This window comes from Porites lutea, chromosome 7, assembly GCF_958299795.1.
Source record: "Porites lutea chromosome 7, jaPorLute2.1, whole genome shotgun sequence".
NCBI classification, from domain to species: Eukaryota; Metazoa; Cnidaria; class Anthozoa; order Scleractinia; family Poritidae; genus Porites; species Porites lutea.
The window spans coordinates 30758362-30779696 of NC_133207.1; the positions used below are offsets into that span (position 1 = coordinate 30758362).

Consider the following 21335-nt stretch of genomic DNA (forward strand, 5'->3'; position numbering starts at 1 on the left):
GGAATTGAACCTATGGCCTTCCGTAACACCGGCTATGATATTTCTACAACCAGCAGACTTGAAAGAGAACCGCTTCTGCGAAAACGTGCTAGCTAGGGTTCAACATAAATCAAAATCTCGCTGTCTGAAACTTTGTTTTTATTTGGAGTCTGTAGAAATTGTGAACGCCTAGAAATTCTCTCCGCTATGTGGCCTTTTTTTGGGTGCTTTCCATTTAGTCAAAATTTCCGGAATTTCCGGTTCGGCGGTAAATGGAACACGTTTCGTCGGTTCGTCCCACTGGAAAATTCCTAGAAAAAGTGGAAAATCTAAAAAGGTGGTCCCGTTTTCCCGGTTGGAGTTTCCGAACGGAATGTCGTGTTCCATTTACGTTTCTCGTAGTTTGTATCAGTTCCAGGTCCACGGTCGGGCACCGCCACGTACCGGGGTTTACGACCAAATGAGCAACTTTTTACCAATCGGAAATTCCACTTTTGCTACCACCTAAATTTCCGGGTTTTTTCCTAAATGGAAAGCGCCCTTTGCAATCAATGCAGAAAACTTACCTTTTAAACTTTACGATTATTGTAGAGTGCTATATAGTTGCATCTGGATAACAAAGAAGGACGATCTTTTGAGCCAGCGGCAAATGAAAACCTAGCCGAGTTTCGGCTTCTTTAATCCACTGTTGCGTGTCAGAATCCCTTTCCAGTTTTATCTAAGCTTAGTCTTTCTTGGAACAGTAAGTTGTTAGGTCTCCACCAGTCCCTGCACGTAATACCGTGATATAACAAGAAGTCTATTTCAGCTCCACTACGCAGTACAACATGAATCGGACAAACCATTAGGTTTATTTTGGCTGTTTCGGCCGAACACCGCAGAAAGAACAATACGTTAATACCACTACGAGGTGTCGGCCTAGAATGCTTTCCCTAGTGATAAGCGTACCTTTTATAGCACAATTATAGCACTACCTTCAACTGAAACCGTCCCAGTCCCCACTGCTCCCGTGCCTCAGAAATATTTCATTTCCGGCTAGTTCGTATCCACTAAAGCGCCGGAAATTCCATTTTTTTTGTCCTTTACAGACTCGGTTAACTGAGGTCAAAGACACAAAATACGCGGATAAGGAACATTCTGGAAAGAAGGAGATCACTGGAGCGAAGAAGGGTATTGAAGCAAAGGAAGAGGACTCGGATAAATCCAAACGTTCGGCGTCACATCTAATCGCCTTCTTTTCTAAAAACAAAGATAAGGATAAAGAAAACACAAAGGAAAAAGACAAAGACAAATCCAAGTCAAAGGATAAAGACAAAGGGAGATCTACACCTCCCCCGGGAAAACAAACATCCGAGGGAAAATCCACCGGGGGTAAACTTGAGCGAAAGGGTTCTACTGGTAGTACAGCGTCACCGAAAGCCGAGGGGAAATCTTGGCGAAAGTCGCTTGGGATTCTCGGTGGAAGCTCTAAACATGATAAGGAAGAGAAACATAAAAAGAACTCCGATCACCGAGCTTCCTATCCCGGGGATATGTCCGGGAAAAATCCTCAGGTGATAACGAGTAAGCAAGATGGCAGCGCTGTTAAGACAGTGAAAGATAATAAAGAGGAAAAAGTGAAAAGGAAGCATCCAGAGCGACGAAGTTCAAATCCAATGGCAGAGGTACTGTTAAAAGATTCCCAAGTCGTAGACAAGCTAGATAACAATGCTTTAGAAACAGTTCCAGAAAACAAGGATGAAAAATCCAGAAAGAGACATCCTGAGCGAAGGACCTCGAGTCCCACAACGGAGCTACAGAAAACTGGAAAAGATGACAAGGATGAGCAATTGAACAGAAAACAACCGGAGCGGCGTTCGTCAAATCCGTCTGCGGACTCGCAAACGAAGAACTCCCATGTGAGATCTGTTAAACACGATGAAGCTACATTAAATACCGTGAAAGAGGAGAAGACCTCAGACAAGATACAACCTAATCATCAAACACGTGCTAAAACAAATGCTAGTGTTTCTTCGGAAAAGGCGATCAAGTTGCGCGAGAAAAAGGGACGCGTAACTTCAGAGGAAAGGCGTGAAAAAGCCAAGTCCTTGGGAGATTTAAACAGCAACCTTCACAAAGTTGAGGTATCTATTTTAGATCCTACGGTTCCTCCTTCCAGAACTGTTGACACCATGGATATTCCAAATCAATTGGGGAATTCTTCTAAGAGGCCAATGTCGAGTAACGCTATTTTAGAGACGCCACCTCTTGCTTCGAAGAGAAGGGAGAATAAGGACAGAAACGCGTGCGAGGACAATGAAGATGTTAATGTTGATAGTAAAACATTGAAAGAATCCAGCACAGTAGCTGAAGTTTTGTTAAATGGTGGTTCAGCTGAACATAAAATAACTTTGGATCAAACGTCTGTGCTTTCGTCTAAAGTTTCTGGTAATGAAGGGGTTGCAGTTCAAGAAACTTCTCTCGAAAAGAAAGCAATAGGCTCTGATCTAAATACTAGTAAAGTCACGTCTCCTGTCAAATACGCGAGGAATGGGAGTGGGTCAAGTTTCATGACTGACATTAGCGAACTGTCGGCTGAACTTTCAGCTGCTATTGCGTCACCACCGCCTCAGCCAATCAGATTAAGCATGTCTGAGACAAATCTGTTGAGTCCCAGTCCTCCCACGGGTAACAGACGGTCTCCTGTTGGCAAGGATCACGGTACGTAATTATGACATAATACTATCTGATTTTCTCCAATCTTCCATCTGTTTCAAGCAGTTTCCATAGGCCTTTACTGAGTTGCCCCAAGCCTCTGTTTCAAAGCGAGGCTAAATTAGTGTATAAAACTGTTCAATTTAAAAGTCGTTTTATAGCCCCTGCTTGGGCTACGCGCTACTAGTTGATGGGGAGGACACTTCAGGAATTGTGTAAAGCAAAGCTACAGCGTTGTACTTTGTTGTTTTGTGCAAGTTTAGAAGTTTGGGGCAAAATAGCAAACTACAAATGTGAAACTTTTCTGACGGTTTTTGCGCTTTATTTAGGGAAGAGCGGTTATTAGAGAAAATACGGTATTATCTTAACACTGAAATAAATGGATGTGTTGAAGCCCTTGGCAGGAGGCTGCATACGTATGGTACAGTCTGCACAGAAATAGATGCTTGTACCATAAGACTCACATCCTGAAACCTAAATAAATATCTTATCATCCACTTCCCTCAGAGCTTTTCAGGGATAATTTACAACACTTATTAGGGCACTTTTGCCAGACTGCTGCTCATGGTGCACTTTACAATTTTTAATGAAGTAATGACTCATGAAGGCCCCCAGTGTTAAACAGTAGATAGATACTAGCCTGCCTGACAGGCGTCGAAAAGGGAAATGGGAAAGGATGTAGAAGGGAGTAGGGAGAAAAAGCCCGATTTTTTCCCCTCCCCTCCCCTTTTTTGTGTTTGCTACACAGGCTAATAGACACTACGGGGTGGACACCGCCAGAAATTTGCTCCGTCCCTTGTGGTTCTTTTCACGTCCTACAGATTCAAGTAAGGTGAAGGTTCTATGAGACGTAGCCTGAGATCATGCCCTCTCCCTATTATCCCTTTAAGTTGCCAAAGAAACAAAGAAGCGAAAAAAAAAAAAACGCCTGATCTCAGGTTATACGAGACGTGGCCCTCGGTCAAGTGATTGTTCGTTTATTTTTCTTTTGTCAGATTCCGCTGGTGCATCGGTCGTCGATCAAGATGAGTGTCAGAAAGCCCTAGACAACTTGTTAAATTCTTTTCATGATGTCATGGATTTGCAGGCTAAGGTGAGGTTGATTTTCCTGGTTATGCTGTGCAATTAACAAAAGTGAAAACAACAAACTCAAACAAAGCCTAAAGGTTTTAGTCCGGTGCCTCGCTGCTTTACCAAAGTCTCACAGGATTAGTTGGGAAAACAATGAACGAACAAAGTTAACAATTGAACCTAGCCCCAAAGCAAAAGAGCTGTGAAATATAGGGGTCCAGTGAAATAAGAGGTTTTAAAGAGGAGCGGGGCTATTTTCTTTCATCCGTCATTTTTTAATTTTTAAGGTAGGATGCCGATTTAATTTATCCGTGATTTTTGAACGTACGTACATGTAAGGAAACAGAAAAATTGACTTGACTTGACTTCTACGCGGCAGATAGGTATGCCGACAAAGATAACAAGGGTGGGTGGATGGGTGTGTGGGTCTTGTATTAAAAACCAACATATTGCAGTATGTAGTGGCGGTGGTACTTCAGTGCTAATCAGCGTCTTGTCCGTGACTCAATGTATTCATCTCACAGGTGCTGGACGAGGAACCATCAGACGAAAGCCATCTTCTCTTGTCGAACATTTCAAGCACGTTTTCAGTGATAGAAGAGCGAATTCACGAAGCACGTCTTCGAAGACGAAAGTGGGAACTCTCCTCCCTCCCCAGGGGAAAACCAGGCTTAGCTTCCAGGCCTCTTAGTGGCGTGTTCAGCATGTCAACTGGTAACTTAGACCAACTCACTAAGGGACCACCAACCGTTAGGAGATTTTCCGAGTTCTCAGTTTCTTCTATTCCTGAGGTGGACGCTGAAGTGCATGAAGTTTTACTGGAAAAGTATTCTGATAGACTATTGGAAATGGTGGCCAAAAAACTTGGCAAATAAGAACCGTTGCGAAGTGGTTGCGCCGGGTTTTCCTCCTCGGCGCAGTTTTCTAGTAAAAGTTGATACTGGCAGTGCAGCCAGAAATGTTCAGATTGGTTTAAGTACAATTGAAACAAGTTCTTCACTAAACCAGCGACTGCTGTATTGTGACACTACCTCGAAGAATGCATAGCCTTGAATTGAGCGAGCTTGAAGCCGGTTAAACATAGAGCTTTTAGTACGATCAGAACTTTTGAACATTGTTTTAAACGCAATAACCCCTACACTGTTATTATCACGAAGGTGACTAATCTCGTCGAGGGTGCTTGTATTGTTGCATGATTGAAAAGTTAAACGTGCTGGTTTCAGTGTCTTTTTCTGGTCTTCCATTTCACTTGAAAACAATTGAAATCGACCAACGCGGCTTCTCCTCACTTTTTTTTTACAATTTCTGTTTTTGCCAAAATACGTTTTTGTACATGCATAACACATTTGGTTGGTGATTTTGTCGCGCAGATAAAGAGGTAATGGAACTCGTTCTTTGTGGCTGAAATGATATTTTCTACAACAAGAATCATAGGGTAGATTGCCCATATAAAAGCCTTTGGGGCAACCTATAAACTTCACTAGAATTTCTGGAGTGTCTTTGATTATTTGAGTGCACCTTCTTCTTCTTCTTTAGAGTTAAGTTATGTCCATATTTATAAGAAAACAACTATAACAAAAATGGCTGTAAATAAATAAATATTCTGACTACTTTTCTAATGGATTTGTTTTTGAGGGTTCGAATAAACCATTTTCGAGTTGCCTCAAGCCTCTTATTCAAAGCGAGGCTAAGTGCGAAGCCGTTGATGATTTTTTAACGTCATGCAAATCAAACTCGTTTTCACAACGAAGGTTTTGCACTAAGCCTCGTTTTGAAAGTGAGAGTTTTTTGGAACTCGGAAATGGCCTATTCATAAATTTTGTGCCTAAGGCCCCAGTCTCAAATGAACCACAGCATACCCAACATGTAACAGTCTACAGTTGTTCAACGTTTTCAACACAACCAGATTTCATTGCTTTTGACAAAGACTGGAACCATACCCAGCCTGCAGTAAGTCTTTCAATTAGCCTTGTCGAGCCAGGATCCTTACGGGTCATGGAAAACCTGGAAAGTCATGTAATCTAAGAATTTCATTTTCCAGGTGTGGAAAATCATGGGATTTGTTTCTCAGCAATTTAAAGTTATTTTTGTTAGATCATGATTAGATTAATCATTAGAGTAATCAGATCTCAATGATTAATCCGAGTTAGATAAATCAGATGTCAAGGCACTGTGAAAAAAAATGAAGACAATCGCCAACGGCTCGCGAATAGGGTTATAGGCCACTTTCGAATTACTAAAATTCATGGTTAAGGGGCTACCTCGTACCCAGACGTCTCTCTTTTGATGAAAATGTGCGCGCAAAGGAAGGCGGGAAGGAGACAACGGGCGTCTGTTCCTTGAGGTTTATCACCAGTCACCTGCACTCGTTTCGCGCTCGCCTCTGCCATGCGAAAAACGAAGCGCCCGAGGAGGACGCTGGCTAAGGGGTATAAAACAAGAGAAATCGCATTGAAATCTCAGTAGAAATAAATAATTCATTTCTTTTGTTTTATTCCCCTTAGTCTCAGAGCTAAGTATGAACTTTGATAATTCGAAACTATTGTAGCCTACTGACAGAAACCAAAGGTTGTGTCTTTGAACTAAAGTTTATATGTCACAAAATACCGTAAAACAAGGCGGGTCAAAGGTTACAAAATTTTCAAGACAACGTCGGTGTTAGAAGTTACGGATCTACTTTACTTTGTCGTCAGCAGAAGATTCTCCACTCTCTTACCTGGTTACAGTTTTCATGGATAATGCAGTTTCTATAATGAAAACTAAACAACTAATCAGGATAGTTTGTTTTTTTCCCCTCATTCTTTGCTCTGTCCCAGTCCTTGTCGGAAACTGGATTGAGTCACGACTGTCACACAACTCTTTGACAAGATGACAGAGGGAAGTATTCCGAATAAACGATTTCCAGACAAGCCTCATAGCCCTCTATCTTGCTTCGCCATGCGCCTAAAACCTGGGCAGGAAATAAGAGAATGCCTTCTTAGTTACGTAAAGGAAAACAATCTGAAGGCCCCTTTCGTTCTTTCGTGCGTGGGAAGCGTGACTAGTGCTACTCTTCGACTTGCCAATGTTTCTAAAGACACCCCGACCGAGGTGAGTTAATATTCATCATTGTCCGAGAAAGAAGCAACAGAACTTCTCTCACAAAATGAGCTGAAATGTTAATCTTTCTCATCGAAATTAGTGTGAATGCAGGGTAGTCTCTGCACAAAGATTGCGTGTTGGAAAACTTAGAAAATGCCGGTAGAAATCTCAGTTGTGAAAAAGTCCAGAAAAAAAAAACTAGGTGTAAAAGGGACTATCATATGTCAGTAGAAGGTATACGAAGGGGGGAGGGGTACCTTTTCCGTCGAAAATTGTATATGAAAGGGTAAGTCGTTTGACTTCCGGGCAGAGACTCCCCTAGTATAAACCTTTGTCGAGTAACCCCCCCCCACCCGCACCACCATCACCCGGTGTAGAAATGTATGAGACTGTGTGGAAATCTACCCCCACTTCCCCACATGTTTGGATCTGACTGCCATCAAAAGCAAAATCTATTTTGTGTGTTGAAATTGCCAGTCACTTAAGCCAATGCTTTAGCTTTTTACCCCATTCCCCTATCCCATACCAGTTTTTTTCCCCTGGGTTTGTAATTTGAGCCAATTGTAATAGAGAAACATTATAACTTTTTTGCAATTGATTTTGTCTTAACCAGATAATTGAAGTAGAAGGAAGACATGAGATTGTCTCACTTGTTGGAACTCTAGCAGATGAAGGACATCTTCATGCTGCTCTCTCAGATAAAGATGGACATGTTGTTGGTGGCCACGTTATGGGAAACATGAAAGTTTTCACCACTGCCGAAGTTGTCGTTGGAAACTGTGACATGCTTTCATTTACCAGAGAATTTGATGAAGAGACTGGCTTTGATGAACTGGTGGTGAAAGAAAAGGTCTGACACCTGTCTTAAAAGTTTAACCATAAACTAGATGCATAGGAATTTTTGAACAGTTAATCTTTGTATACTTGCTTTTAAATTTTTCTGTTGTGATGCCTAAACACCCACACCTCATTCCTGGTTTTCATACCATGACACAGGACTGTCTCTAAGATATCAAGTTGCCGGGTATATGCTATTGCTGCTTAACCCTTTAAGCCCTACGAGTGATCAGCATGAAATTTCTCCTCATAATATCAATGCCTTAGAAAACAGAGTAGTCATGAGAACTGATTACATGATCAGTGAAGATGAGTCTAATTGATATTTCGACAAATTTTCCCCACGACTTCTATTGAAAAAGTATAGGGATGGTAAATGAGAATCTCAATTTTGATATTAAGGTTGAAAGGGTTAAGGAAGCTAGGAAGTTCTTTTGGTCCTATTTTCTATTTGTTTCCTATGAAAGTAGACAGGGCTCTTGGCCTTAGTTGCTGGGGAACATTTCTGGCCCTTGGTCTTTAGTGACATAAATTCCTCATTACACATTAGTATCATCAATTTAGTCTAAAGAGGCTGTGTGGTGGCAGTTTAGTCCAGTCTGTTTACTCTTGCCTTATAACTCATTTAATTTCTGTTACTCAAATATCCTGTCACTTTTTTAAGTGGTTATTTTAAATTTTACTCAGTTCCTTATACCGAACCTATTGATTGCATTTTCTTATCTCCCCAGTCTTCCTCTACTTTTAAAATCAAAGATGGTGACTACATGAATTCAAAGGAATAGTGATTGATTGCTTGCCCTAAAAAGTATACTCCAAGAGAAGGCTTTTGAGGAAAATGAAAGTTGTTTTAATCTAAATTTTGCACATTCTAATATTGATGAGGTGCATTCGCGAAATAATGAGAACAGATATGAACTACATAGACCTCATGCTGGCCCACTTTTACATCAAATAGTAACAAAATTGTTCACCTCACTGCTTGAAACAATGCTGCTTTTTTTTACCAACTTTTTTTTTCTTTTTACCATCTCTCAGTCATGATGTAGCGGTTTCCAGAAGAGGTTTATTGACTAAATAATGTTTAAAATGTATTATAACAGAAACATTTCATTAAAATGTGATGGAATTTGTAACCTTTCCTTGTAAGTTTTTTTTTAACCTAGATCTAGATCAGTAGTGGTTCTTCGCCTCAACACATAAATTACTGCTTTACCCCTTGACTTATTTAGACCATGTACATTATTGTTTTCATACAACTGACCATCAAGATCCCGGAGGGGGTGGGGGGGTTACTTGGGTTAATTTTTGCTGGGTATGTGCCACTGGCCTCTCAGAACCCCTACCCCATTAGTCTCTTCTGTGGCCATATTATAGACCACATCTTAGTCACTTTGGGAAAAAAGTAATTTTCACAATCCCAACTTAGTCACTTTCTGTTTATGCACTAAGTCATCCAGAAATGAACTGACACATTTGCTAAACTTAATGTGTTGAAGAGGTGGATACCACCATCCACTGGATAAATCTCTATCAAGTGGATAATGCAATATTTATTGTTTTCCCTTGTACGTATCTGCTGGATAGTGATTTATCCAGTAGATAGTGCTATCTAACATTTAAAAACCAGGGCCTGGTGGATAACACTAACCTCCTTTTAAACAACTAGTGCAGAACAATATTGTATTTGAAGGCCTTTTTGAAATGTAGCCATCCTCACACAGGAAAAAATGAGACATTCCCATTTTTGGATATTTTAGGGTATTTAAAGAATACCCACAAAAATCCCAAATTTGGAAGAGTGAGACAAGTCCCAACCAGGGAACTTGGTTGGGAATTCCCTGGTTGGGACTTGTCTCACTTTGCCAAATTTGGGATTTTTGTGGGTATTCTTTAACCCTTTAAGTCCCAATAGTGACCAACATCAATTTTCTCCGAACAATATCCATACACTGTCAAGAGATAGAGTTATGAGAATTAATAAAATGATCACCAAAGCGAAAATGCCTTGATCTTTTTTCAAATTCTCTCAACTAATTCTTAATGGAAATGTATAGAGATTAGTATGGAGAATTTGTAACTGGATTTCGGGGCTTAAAGGGTTAAATACCCTAAAAAATCCAATATTGGGGATCTGTTATTTTTTCCTGTGATATCATGTTATAATGTCAACACCTTTCTGTCAACATGCCTCTCTCCCCTACCCTGCCGCCTCCCAAAATAAAACACGGCAGTCACTTGACAGACCAGGATTTATAATTGGATCAGGATTTTAGAAAGGAATGTTTTACTCCATGTGACCTGACTCAAACCTATGATACACCTCATAATGTATGCAAACAGTTTTAAAAAAAAAATAAAAATGTAATTTTGAAGCGCAAATACAAATAGTCCGCGAGTCAAAACATTTCCTTAAAATAATCTTTTTGGGGGATTACAAAGTATCTTCCCAGGTTTAATTTTCTCCAGTGAAAGTCATGAGTTAATATGGCATTCACGATGAATCACAAGTTCACTCATCGTTTGAATTTGCAATCGACTCAGCGGCGGTTTCGATGAAGTTGGCCAGTTGGACATCGTTATCAGATAAACCACTGCAGTCGTGTGTACTCAGGGTGATCTGTACTTTGTTGTACACGTTAAACCACTCGGGATGATGATCCATCTTTTCTGCTTTCAATGCCACACGTGTCATAAATCCAAATGCCTGGTTGAAATCCTTGAACAGAAATTCCTTCTGAATGGCGTCTCTGCCCTCCACTTCAGCCCACCCAGCCTTTCGTAATGAGGGAAGACTTGTGTTTCTTTCTTCTTCGTCGAGTTTCTGCCGTTTAGGAGCTGACATGACTTAGTTTCTTGAGTTCTGCACAAAAAAGTACAAAGACGCTCTGAAGTTATGGCGATCGATTATAATTTTAGCGCCTTTTCCACTAATCGGAAAGATTCAGGGAGGGGAGGGTTGTTTTCTTTACTTTGCGTTTTTTGATCATAATTCGTGAAAAGTCGAAAAGGTATAGCTTAAATCATTGTTTGAACAATAAAAAATGGTAACAGTGAACAAATTATTTCTCAAAAAAAAGAAATTGCCACTCTTCCGCTAAAACGAAAGACTTCCTGCACCCCCGACAAGATAAAAATTGTATTCACTGAGATAATTTTCCCATGTGACATCTCTAGCCAATCACGTGAAGAGCAGGCAGAGTTTTCCCGCCAAATTTTATCCTTCCCGGGAAGAAGCAAGCGGCGAACAAGCATTCAGTTGATGAAAACTTTGTAAAAATGTCTGGATTTGACGAACGCCCCGTATACTTCAGCGATGCATTTGGCTCTGAAGAGCAAACAGATGATCGAGAAGTCAACAGAATCAGCGCAAGGAAGAGATTCAGGGAATTCATTCGCGAATTTCACGAGGGAACCTTCAGCTATCCATACCGGTAAACAAAATGGCGCTTGCCTAAACAGCGTGGATCTTTTGCTTGTCTAGAAAACAAGCCTCGATCATTGCATTGTACCTTCATTTATAATCGTTTGAATGGAAAAAGTCTGTTTGATTGACAAAATTCACTCGCGGAATTTCTAAATTATGCGCTTTAAGTCACATAATATAGAACTGTTAATTTGGACGAGGATGCAAACATGTGCTCTGGAAAATATTACTCTGGCTGATCGTTAAAAAATCTTGGTTTTTCTTTTGGCATTTAAGTTTTCGATCGAATGAGGAAAAATCTCTAACAGAGGAGAAGATTTGGTGTTTTTTTGGGAATCTTTGACTGAGATCTGTGGTAAAGAATACAGTGAGAATATGACGTTTGTAAGCTTGCTTAGGCAAAAGTTTTTACTCGATCCGTGTTTCTTATTCTAGCGATCAACTCAAAAGGCATTACAATCTTGGCCATTATTACCTTGAAGTTGATCTGCAGGATCTGACCAGCTATGACGAACAACTTGCTGATAAACTTACAAAGAGTCCTGCAGAATTCCTTCCTCTGGTAAGTTTTGCACCTTAAAAACATTGATTTGAAACTGAACCGATGTTTCCAGTCATCGTGACTTGAATTTAGATTTAGAACACTTGAACCCCACTGGCCTGGTAAAAGTGGGCTCCAATTCAAGTTGTTGCCTGGAGGTCTGTGGTTGCTTTCCTAGTGGCTGTTTTGTTATGTTAACTGTTTGTGGCTAGACACTTCGATCAGCCTTTTATCTTAAACTCCCTAACATTATTATATTTTTTTCCAACATTGTAAAAAAAATGATGAAAAGTGATACAAATTTTGACATTTGAAGGGTGGGCGATATTAAACTGAGAACGTGCTACCCAAAAAGGAATTGATTTGTGGTATCCATGTTCAAGAATTTTCCCAGAAAGGGTTCTGACTACCCAAAATAACAGAAGCAAGGCTGTACTCTAAGAAAAATATTCAATTGAGCCCAGTTCTCTGAACCTCTGAAATCCAGGGTGTCCAGCATAGGGTTTGTATGAAAAAAAATTAGGCGCCATGGACCACTGGGCACTGCTAGAGCACAGCCCTGAGAAAAGACAAATATATCCCTGGTATTTGGTTAAAGTATGCCCTGTTTACAAACCAGAGTATTAAACAAAGCCTACATTTGGAGACATGGGCAGCACAGCCCCCCTCCCCCTCCCTCCACTAATCACTGTGGACAATGAACTAGCCTGATGTTGTGATTTAACTACATGTAGTTTGAAGATGCTGCAAAGGAGATGGCAGATGAAGTAACAAAGCCAAGGCCACTGGGAGAAGAAGAGGTTCAAGACATTCAAATAACGTTGAAGTCAGATGCTAATCCTATGAGTGTCAGGGAGCTTAGGGCAAGTATATGGTTTTGAATAAACACTGCGTCACGACGTCCAACCTCCATGAGTTAGTGACTTAAACAGATTAGATACCTTTGTTATTCATATCAACGTTGGTTTGTGTTACTTCATTGATTTGATTGAATCAGGGAACTTCCAATTTCAACAAGAGTTTGTAAAGAATGCCAACACGTTTTTTTGAATACGTATTATCTTGAAAAATATTATCAGAAACTGGCAAAAAAAATTTGGAAACTATGCTTTCCTATTGAATCAAATGCCACAGACAAAATTCTGCATACTACTGAGGAAAAAAGGTAAGGTAAAGGCACACACGAGCCAAAGGCCGAAATGGTCAGAGCTTTAACTTTATTATTTATATAGCGCAAAATACATGGGTATATGATCTAATGTGCTATCAATTTTCCACTTGGTATCATTTATGACCAAGCTCTTCGATCTATATATATCTATGTGACTTATTATTTTAATATTATTATTATTTTAGTCTGAACAAATGGCCAAACTTGTAAAGATTCCTGGTATCATAATCAGTGCTTCAGCTATTCGCGCCAAGGCAACCAACATCACCATCCAGTGTCGTTCTTGTCGTAACACCATCTCTAACATTCCTCTCAAGCCTGGTCTGGAAGGATATGCCATGCCACGTAAATGTCCAAGGTAGAGGGTCTTGTAATTTCAATAAAATATGTGTAAAATAGCTTAAGAATAAACAAGATGCAGAAGGCCAATATGGATGCAATGAGTTACCTGATTTACGTAGTACTAAGTGACAAAAAGTATTAGATATAGAAAATTAAGGTGGGGTGTGTACATGCTTCCTGAAATCTTTGTCTTTTGTAAACTAAATTATCTGACTCTCTGTAGCCTGGCTTGAACTGGTTTTCTAAGAGAGAAATATCAATATTCTAGACCCTGCTTCCAAAGACGCCCAAATGATTGAAATCTATACCCAAATTTAGACGATCAGAAACAACACCCTTTGGGGCTTCATGCACCTATATGGCATTATTATTAGGGAGTACACACCCTCCCCTCCCCCAATGGGATGATGGTCAATGATTGCAAAGTTTTCACCAGTGGTATAAATTATCATCTTTTTTTATAAAAGTACATTGTGGAGGTTGAGGGGCATTACATTAGGGGAACACTGAGAGATTCTTGTCTAAGGAAATAACAAGATCCAGATTGTATGTCCAGAGCATGAAACAGTCCTTTAGACTTGAGATCTAGTATGCCTACTGATACTGCACTTCCACATAAAAATAAGAGCAAAAGAACAATATTGACTGTTAAAAAAGGGAAAGTTTGTACCTTCATTAATGTTGACTAAATTTATTTTTCAGTGACCAAGCTGGCCGTCCACCCTGCCCTTTGGATCCATTTTATATCATGCCAGATAAATGTAAATGTGTTGATTTCCAAGTACTAAAACTGCAAGAATCTCCAGATGCTGTGCCTAATGGAGAAATGCCGCGACATATGCAGTTGTACTGCGACAGGTAAAATATTGTTCTGCATTCAATGGAGCACCTTTCGCAACATCCTGAGAAACAGTTCAAGAGCTGTTGCTTGAGTTCTAGTGTGGACAACAAAAACCATGAAAAGAAGATGAACTATGCAAGGTTCTTTCTTTCCTGTCGAATTGGAGTAGCTGGCCCTGAAGCTTTTCAAAAGAAAAGGCTGATAAATCTTTACAGCCCAAGCATGTAAAGGAATGAACCCTTCTTGCATTATTATTATAACTATGTAAATTTTAAATCTTTGTTGTTTTACATTTAGGTATTTGACAGAGAAGGTAGTTCCTGGTAACAGAGTTACGGTGATGGGGATATATTCAATAAAGAAAGTTGCTCAAAAGGCAGACAAGGTAACATTTAATGAAGTGAAAGGAGTAAAGACAAACTTAGTTGCCTCTTATAGACAACAGATAGCAGTTAACTGTATTTCACCTATCCAGTTAGCTCAATTGGATAAGCACAGTTTGCAGAATGAAAGGTTCAAACCCCAGCTGGATTAACACTCAGGGTCTTAAAACAACTGAGGGGAAAGTGCTGTTTATGTAATAACATGTGCAAATGGGTAGACTTTGTAGTCTTCTCGGATAAGGATGTTAAACCTTAGGTCCTGTCTCACAACCCTCGCACATTTTAATAAAGTCTGCTAGAAGTTAAAGAGCCCAGGCACTGTTTGTAAAGAGTAAAGGAGATAGTCCTCGGTGTAGTGGTCTATCTCAAATTCACACTCACATAGGGTGCATCATTACTCATTTCTTCGTTACTCGTAAACTGCACCTTACGCAGTTTAGCAAAAGTCCTCCAACTAGTGTTGTAAATTATCCCTGATAAGACCTGAAGGGAGTGAACAGGGTTTTTATTAAGAATTTTCATAGCAGGAGAATGGTGTAAAGGTGTACAATTACAGGAGATTATTTTAAAGGAGCTCCACGTCTGAATAAAAAATTGTCATAGGCTACCAAACTATAACCCTAGAATTCTGCATAGTAATCAGAGAATTCTCCTATCTCTGATGCCTAATGAACACCATGAGTGGATAATAAGATACTTACAATTTACTATTTACAATTTCTCTCAGGACAGGGATTCAGTGGGTGTGGGTATAAGGAAGCCATACCTCCGTGTTGTCGGCATTCAGGTAGACACAGAAGGTCCAGGGCGCAGCACTGGGGCACCACTCAATCCACTTGAGGAAGAGGAATTTAACAGATTTGCTAGCAGACCTGATGCTTTTGAGACAATAGCAAAGAGTATTGCTCCATTCATCTATGGCAGTGAAGATGTTAAGAAGGCAATTTCATGTTTACTGTTTGGAGGTTCTCGAAAAAGGTAATTTAATTTTACAAGACTTATACGGTGATCAGACATAATTACCCCAAAGCTAGGACTTTCCCCCAAAGTTTTAGACAGGGAGGCTCCACCCCAGCGGGGGGGGGGGGGGCAACCTGTTACCCTCTTATAATATACCATTTTTGACAAAAAAGGTTTCCCTTTCATATACCTTTTATTGACAAAAAAACCTCTTTAAAATGCGATAAATGTGATAATGTCTTTAAAATATGAATATATCACTAAACCAAGATTTCAAGTTTTCTTGTTGTTATTTTCTCAGCTGTCTTTCACACACTGTAATGACATATATCCCCACTTCAACCCTAATGAAATCCCTACTGCTTTATATTCCTGAAACCTGAAAAAGGATGTGCCCCTTTCAGGCATAGCCTCCCTCTATAGGCTGCTAGAGGGATTCTCTTTTCCCAGGGACCTTCCAACAGGACACTGCTTCCTTAAATTGGTGTGCGCTACAGTAGTGACTCAAGATTCTCAAATAATAATAAGCTATCGATATTATGTGCCACTGTGATTGTCTGCGACAGGATAGAGAAATCACAGAGTCTGTGAATAGGAATAATTTTGTTAATGTCTACGTTAGGGTTTTAAAACTGATACTGAAACATGTGATGTGGAGTTGGGGTTTCAAAGTTCCAGCACCATACTGTGGCCCCAAATTAAAATCCATGCTGAGTTCTTCTCTCCAGAAAATAACTTATTGGTCTTTCTCTAATTTTGCCCTCTTTTTTATCTTTAGGCTTCCTGATGGATTGACTAGGCGTGGTGATATCAATGTTCTTTTATTGGGTGACCCTGGTACCGCCAAAAGTCAGCTGCTGAAGTTTGTTGAAAAGGTCTCTCCTATTGGTGTTTACACATCAGGCAAAGGAAGCAGTGCCGCAGGTTTGACAGCATCTGTCATGAGGGACCCTGCATCCCGTAACTTCATCATGGAGGGTGGGGCTATGGTACTTGCTGATGGTGGTGTGGTTTGCATTGATGAGTTTGACAAGGTGACCATTATTCTTAATTCTTACTATTTTTTAAGTCACAGCAATAATGTGTTCTGAAAACTAAATTTCTGTCTTAGAAGACCAATCGCTGATCCAGTTGTCACGTACAGCACAAGACTAACCAACCTTTGTGAGAGTATAATGCTAATTATTGTTTCTCAAATAATAATTTATTGATTTTATTTACAGATGCGTGAAGATGACCGTGTGGCCATTCACGAGGCCATGGAGCAACAGACCATCTCAATTGCCAAAGTAAGAAGTAATTCTTTTTTATACAAGTGTAGTCCGTGGAGTTTCACCACTATTATTGTTGTTGTTACCTGAATGATTTGTTATTATTTTACATGATGTTTAGGCTGGAATTACCACAACGTTGAACTCAAGGTGCTCTGTGCTAGCGGCAGCAAATTCTGTCTTTGGCCGCTGGGATGAAACAAAAGGAGAGGAGGTGAGGGCATTTGTTGTTAGCCTTTACTATTGCAGCTGTGTTTTGGTGATCCCATAAAAATAAATCATCATTCTTTTTTGTCTTTAGAACATAGACTTCATGCCAACTATATTGTCCCGTTTTGATATGATCTTCATTGTGAAGGACGAACATGAACAAAGCAAAGACATGGTGAGTTATTTTGTCAGAAGTCAGTTAAACGAAATTATGAAGATCATAAATCAGTAGTGAGAATATTAGTGACAATGATGTCTTGCTGGTGTTCAGATGATGATACAGATAAACCCTGTTTATTTTACTTGACTGTGTGACACATTGTGAAAATAATGAGATCCCAGCTTCTTAAAAGTTTTTTCCTTTTCAGACATCCTCCCATCATCAGTCCACCCACCCCGCCCCCCATCATGTGCACACACATTAAGACAGAATCCATCAGTATAAGTTTTCATTTTCAGTGGACAAAAACCTGTAACAGAATAGTTTAAACCATATTACATTTTTCAAGGGCTATAAAATTTATAGCCCTTGAAAAATGTAATATGGTTTAAATTATTCTGGTACAGATTGTTGTTATATTTGATATAATACTAATGGGAACCTGAAAAATAAATTTCAAATTTCACAGGAATTGAGAAAACATAGATAAAATTTCATATGATGAGATTTCTTATTTGAAATTTATTTTCTTGGGTTTCCATGAGAAATCTTCTTTAGTGTTATTAAAATAATATAATAATTAATTTATAATTATTAATTAATGTCACTATATATTCGCTTAAAAAGGAAAACCCCATGAAAAGTCACGAAACTAAATAAAGCACGCAGTCGTAATGAACAAACAACTGGATTGCGTAATAAGGGGGGGGACACAGCCCTGTGGCAGGCAATTAGCAACTTCAAGGTTACTCGCAAAAAAAGCACAAAGCCTCACTTATCACCCCACCACCACACGAGATGGATCAGACAAGATGAAGGCTAAGGAATAAGATGGCAAGACACAAGATGATGAAGCTGATGATGCTTTAAACAGCACCTTGATAGGAAAAAGTTTTGCTAAAAATAATGATGATGACTGTGATAACAATGTGTTATTTCACTCCCCTTTGAACAATTCACGCTTAGTGATAACTTGTCTGCTCTCACCACACAGCACCTTGCCAAACACGTGATGCAAGTCCATCTTAATGCAGCTCAAACTGGACAAGCACAAGAAGGAGAACTGAGTCTGAACTTCTTAAAGAAGTATATTGGCTACTGTCGCAAGTAAGAATTCTTAAACATATTTTGAAAGCAGGGTTTCCAGAATTTGGGTCTTGGAAGGTTTTAGTCAAAGTGCAAAGTGCTTGTTACATCGTAATATTATTATTAATTTTTTGAGTAATTCTTAACATGTCACTATCTTCCTTATTTTTGTGAAGTCATTTTACCACTTGATTTTTAGCCCCTAATCTTGCATTCTAAAGTCTGCTATAAATCACATATTATCTCTTTTGTTGTAGCAAATGTGGTCCCAGGCTGTCTGAGGAAGCTGCACAGATGCTGAAGAATCGTTATGTCCTAATGCGAAGTGGGGCTCGAGATTATGAGCGAGATGCAGAGAAAAAGATTAACATCCCTATCACTGTTAGGTAAGATTTTTCTAGAGCCTAATAAGGGGTGAGGGTGTAATGTCTTCTCTCTTTTTCCTGTACTTAAACCACAAAAAACGTCTTTGCAAAAACAGGTTTTGAAAACAATTTGAATTTTACCTTGCCCTTTGTACAAGCATGGCTAATATTTTCCTTGCTTAGGGCTGGAATCGGCAAGTGATCAAGAAAGAATAGTTACTTGCATTACAGGAAAATCTATGGATGGGACATTTCTTGAGCCCTGCAAATTTTTCATCAAAAAAGCCAACCTCTAAACCCTCTAACAAAAAGAGGTCTTCAAATTTTTCCTGCCATAGTAGTTTTGAATGCCCATCCTGTTAACCCACCTTGGGTATCCTGTGGCTCATGCTTTGACCCTTATATGCTGCCTTTAATTTTACACCATTATACGCTAGAACTGCATGTTTATAAGTTCCTGTCACCGATAATTTAATTATCTTTCAGGCAACTAGAAGCAATCATCAGGATTTCAGAGTCACTTGCTAAGATGAGGTTACTGCCTTTTGCAACAGCAGCGCATGTTGAAGAAGCCCTGAGACTGTTCCAAGTGTCAACATTAGATGCTGCCATGTCAGGAAGCCTTTCAGGTAAACCAAAATCTTGTATTTGAGTGAGTACCATTTTAAGATAGCTTTAGAAGCTGAAAGCAAAGCACACATGGCCCCATCTTGTTCATTCAATCCATGCCTACCCCTCCTTCATTCAGGGCATTGTAGAGGCCTTCCAAGGGGAGGTATGCTGTTTCTTTGTCCATCATTTCTGAGGCTACCTGTTGCCTGGTAGGTTAGGAAAAAATTTTGCTGTCACAATTAATTTATCAAGGACAAAAATGTTGATGTTGGTTTGGCATACATTTTTGTGATTCTCAATTTGGAATTCACAGCAGATAGACAACTAGGGTAACTAACCCTTTCAACCAATACCTTGGTGTTTTGCATCATTATTATTAGGAGCAGAGGATTTTACCCCAGAACAAGATGTGGAAGAAGTCAGACAGATTGAAAAGCAAATCAAGAAGAGATTTGCCATTGGAACACAGGTGAAGTTAAATATTCTATAGGAAGCAAAATATTTTACAGGTGTTAATTGCTTTGTGCAATGGAACATGACTTGCTATGATTTAGCTACCAATTATGTGTATAAAAACAACATTGATTTTAGCAATAAACAATGAATGTATTTTGATCAGGACTTGAGTGTGTGCAAGTCTCTCTGTGTGCTGTTAGCCCAAAACCGGCCAGATCTACAGATAATCAAGCAGTTGACACTTATCTGTTGATATTTAAATAAACTCCCATTTACAACAATAACAAGCTACCAATATTATTATTAATGTAAGCCTTCTATTTTCATAGGTGTCTGAGCAGAGAATAATTCAAGATTTTGCAAAGCAGGTAAGCAAACATTTAAAAGACTCTAGGTATGATGGCTGATAAAAGCAAAGCCTATTTTGCCCAGTGGAGTCGGCTTTTTCTTTCCCATTAATTGAAGAAATTAAAGAAATATTCTTTCAAACCTTGTTGATACAATATCGGTTACTTTACTCCAACCAGGAGCTCTTGAAACTCTTGCTCTTCTTAAAAATTAGCTCAATGCTGATTTAGGTCTAAATATATTTACAGAATAGGAGTTCAGTTCAATGTCCATCCAAACATGACAAAATCAGTTTTCCCAGGTGGTTTATTTGGAGATTCCTTAAAGGCCATTTCACGCTACCTTTTTAAAAAGCTAAAACTTTATTTGCATCAGTTGAATTCCAAAAATAATGGTCCAGTTTTTTTATCAAAGACTATTAAGTCATTGAAACTGTTTCCTGTTGTCTGTTGCAAACGGATGACAGGGATGGATTCGGACTGGAACTTAAAAAACTTGGGCCAACTTTTTCAAGTTTTAATGCCATGCCTGCAAAAATCACCCCAAAAAATTTTGTGGTCAGTGCTCCTTGGTAAAATTTGTTTGATATCTTATTCAAAGCTCTACAGGAGCATTTTTGCAGGGGGAAAGAAACACATCACTATTCCACACATTTCAGCTGTATAGGAATTTATACCATAGGAGTTTTTTAAGAACTCCCATGCTCTGACACTTTTGTTTTGACTCTGCTGCAGAAATATTCAGAGCGTGCCATCCACACAGTAATTTACATCATGTTGAGAAGAGGAGAACTGGAACATAGGTTCCAAAGGAAAGTGCTGTACAGAGTCAAGTGATCAGATCATGGACGATTTGAGTTCTGCTGTAACTATAACGCAAGCTGAAGGGAGCTTCACAGAAATCTATCTGACTTTAGTAATAAAACTCAGACAAGTGATGCAGACTGGTGCTTTCTAATGATATAATTTTCTTGGGAAATCATACCTTTTGTGGGAGCAACAAGAGTTAGCCGACATTGAAAGGGGAAGGATTTGATCATGACTTACTCCCATTACGATGCAGTACAAGAATATCTTAAATCTCTGTTTCACTTGCAATATGAAAAAGATTGCTTGTGTTTGAAAGACTGCTTGTGTATATGTACTTGGAATGTTAATAAACTTTAAGAAAAATGTTTGATGCAAATTTTCAAAGAATTCTTCAGCTGTAAAGTCACTCCTTTATTCTTCTTTTGTTTTTGTTTCCACTTTACTGGAAATGAAAATATCCTACAAAATGAAAAGGAAATCTATATACAGTCAAACCTGTCTTTAACCCTTTAAGTGCGAGTAGTGACCAACAACAATTTTCTCCTAATAATATCTATACATTGTCAAGAGATAAAGTTATGAGAATGAATAAAATGATCACCAAAGGGAAAACGCCATGATCTTTTATCAAATTCTCTCAAGTAATTCTTACAGGAAATGTATGGAGATCAGTTTGGAGAATTTGTATGTA

General features: G+C 39.2%; 4 protein-coding genes across 9 annotated transcripts in view; 3 read left to right on the forward strand and 1 right to left on the reverse strand.

The window, feature by feature from the left end:
- Positions 1 to 5309, forward strand: part of LOC140943057 (uncharacterized) — a 40287-nt gene extending 34978 nt beyond the window's left edge. For 3 of the 6 annotated variants that reach the window (XM_073392096.1, XM_073392098.1, XM_073392099.1), the window contains 3 exons: positions 1068 to 2679; positions 3669 to 3766; positions 4269 to 5309. In XM_073392096.1, the coding sequence (XP_073248197.1) occupies positions 1068 to 2679; positions 3669 to 3766; positions 4269 to 4619 (2061 nt within the window). In that variant the 3' untranslated portion in view covers positions 4620 to 5309. The remainder of the gene's footprint in view (positions 1 to 1067; positions 2680 to 3668; positions 3767 to 4268) is intronic. The other 3 variants (XM_073392100.1, XM_073392097.1, XM_073392101.1) reach the window with 1 other exon arrangement.
- A 1278-nt stretch (positions 5310 to 6587) lies between these two features.
- Positions 6588 to 8732, forward strand: LOC140943114 (bifunctional protein GlmU-like). The gene is made up of 2 exons (XM_073392173.1): positions 6588 to 6834; positions 7439 to 8732. Exons 1-2 carry the CDS (start codon positions 6613 to 6615, stop codon positions 7679 to 7681), a joined length of 465 nt encoding a protein of 154 aa, XP_073248274.1. The 5' UTR covers positions 6588 to 6612; the 3' UTR covers positions 7682 to 8732.
- Positions 8733 to 10174: 1442 nt separating this feature from the next.
- LOC140944777 (pterin-4-alpha-carbinolamine dehydratase-like) lies at positions 10175 to 10507 on the reverse strand. Its single transcript, XM_073393883.1, has one exon. The coding sequence runs from the start codon at positions 10505 to 10507 to the stop codon at positions 10175 to 10177; it is 333 nt and encodes a 110-aa protein (XP_073249984.1).
- Positions 10508 to 10875: 368 nt separating this feature from the next.
- Positions 10876 to 21014, forward strand: LOC140943065 (DNA replication licensing factor mcm5-A-like). Its single transcript, XM_073392116.1, has 17 exons — positions 10876 to 11096; positions 11525 to 11651; positions 12365 to 12493; positions 12987 to 13159; positions 13846 to 14001; positions 14282 to 14369; positions 15095 to 15345; positions 16106 to 16361; positions 16551 to 16616; positions 16720 to 16812; positions 16900 to 16983; positions 17963 to 18075; positions 18312 to 18440; positions 18906 to 19048; positions 19412 to 19500; positions 19817 to 19855; positions 20570 to 21014. The coding sequence occupies exons 1-17, from the start codon at positions 10942 to 10944 to the stop codon at positions 20669 to 20671; spliced, it is 2193 nt and encodes a 730-aa protein (XP_073248217.1). The 5' UTR covers positions 10876 to 10941; the 3' UTR covers positions 20672 to 21014.
- The last annotated feature ends 321 nt before the right edge of the window (positions 21015 to 21335 follow it).

What these genes read in the sequence shown, in the direction of transcription:
- LOC140943114 (XM_073392173.1), top strand. Translation starts at nt 6,613, where the DNA reads ATGACAGAGGGAAGTATTCCGAATAAACGATTTCCAGACAAGCCTCAT. An exon ending in CTAAAGACACCCCGACCGAG is followed by an intron (nt 6,835 to 7,438) that starts GTGAGTTAATAT and finishes TGTCTTAACCAG; the next exon opens with ATAATTGAAGTAGAAGGAAG.
- LOC140944777 (XM_073393883.1), bottom strand. Translation starts at nt 10,507, where the DNA reads ATGTCAGCTCCTAAACGGCAGAAACTCGACGAAGAAGAAAGAAACACA.
- LOC140943065 (XM_073392116.1), top strand. Translation starts at nt 10,942, where the DNA reads ATGTCTGGATTTGACGAACGCCCCGTATACTTCAGCGATGCATTTGGC. An exon ending in ATGCCACGTAAATGTCCAAG is followed by an intron (nt 13,160 to 13,845) that starts GTAGAGGGTCTT and finishes TTTATTTTTCAG; the next exon opens with TGACCAAGCTGGCCGTCCAC. An exon ending in TATATTGGCTACTGTCGCAA is followed by an intron (nt 18,076 to 18,311) that starts GTAAGAATTCTT and finishes CTTTTGTTGTAG; the next exon opens with CAAATGTGGTCCCAGGCTGT.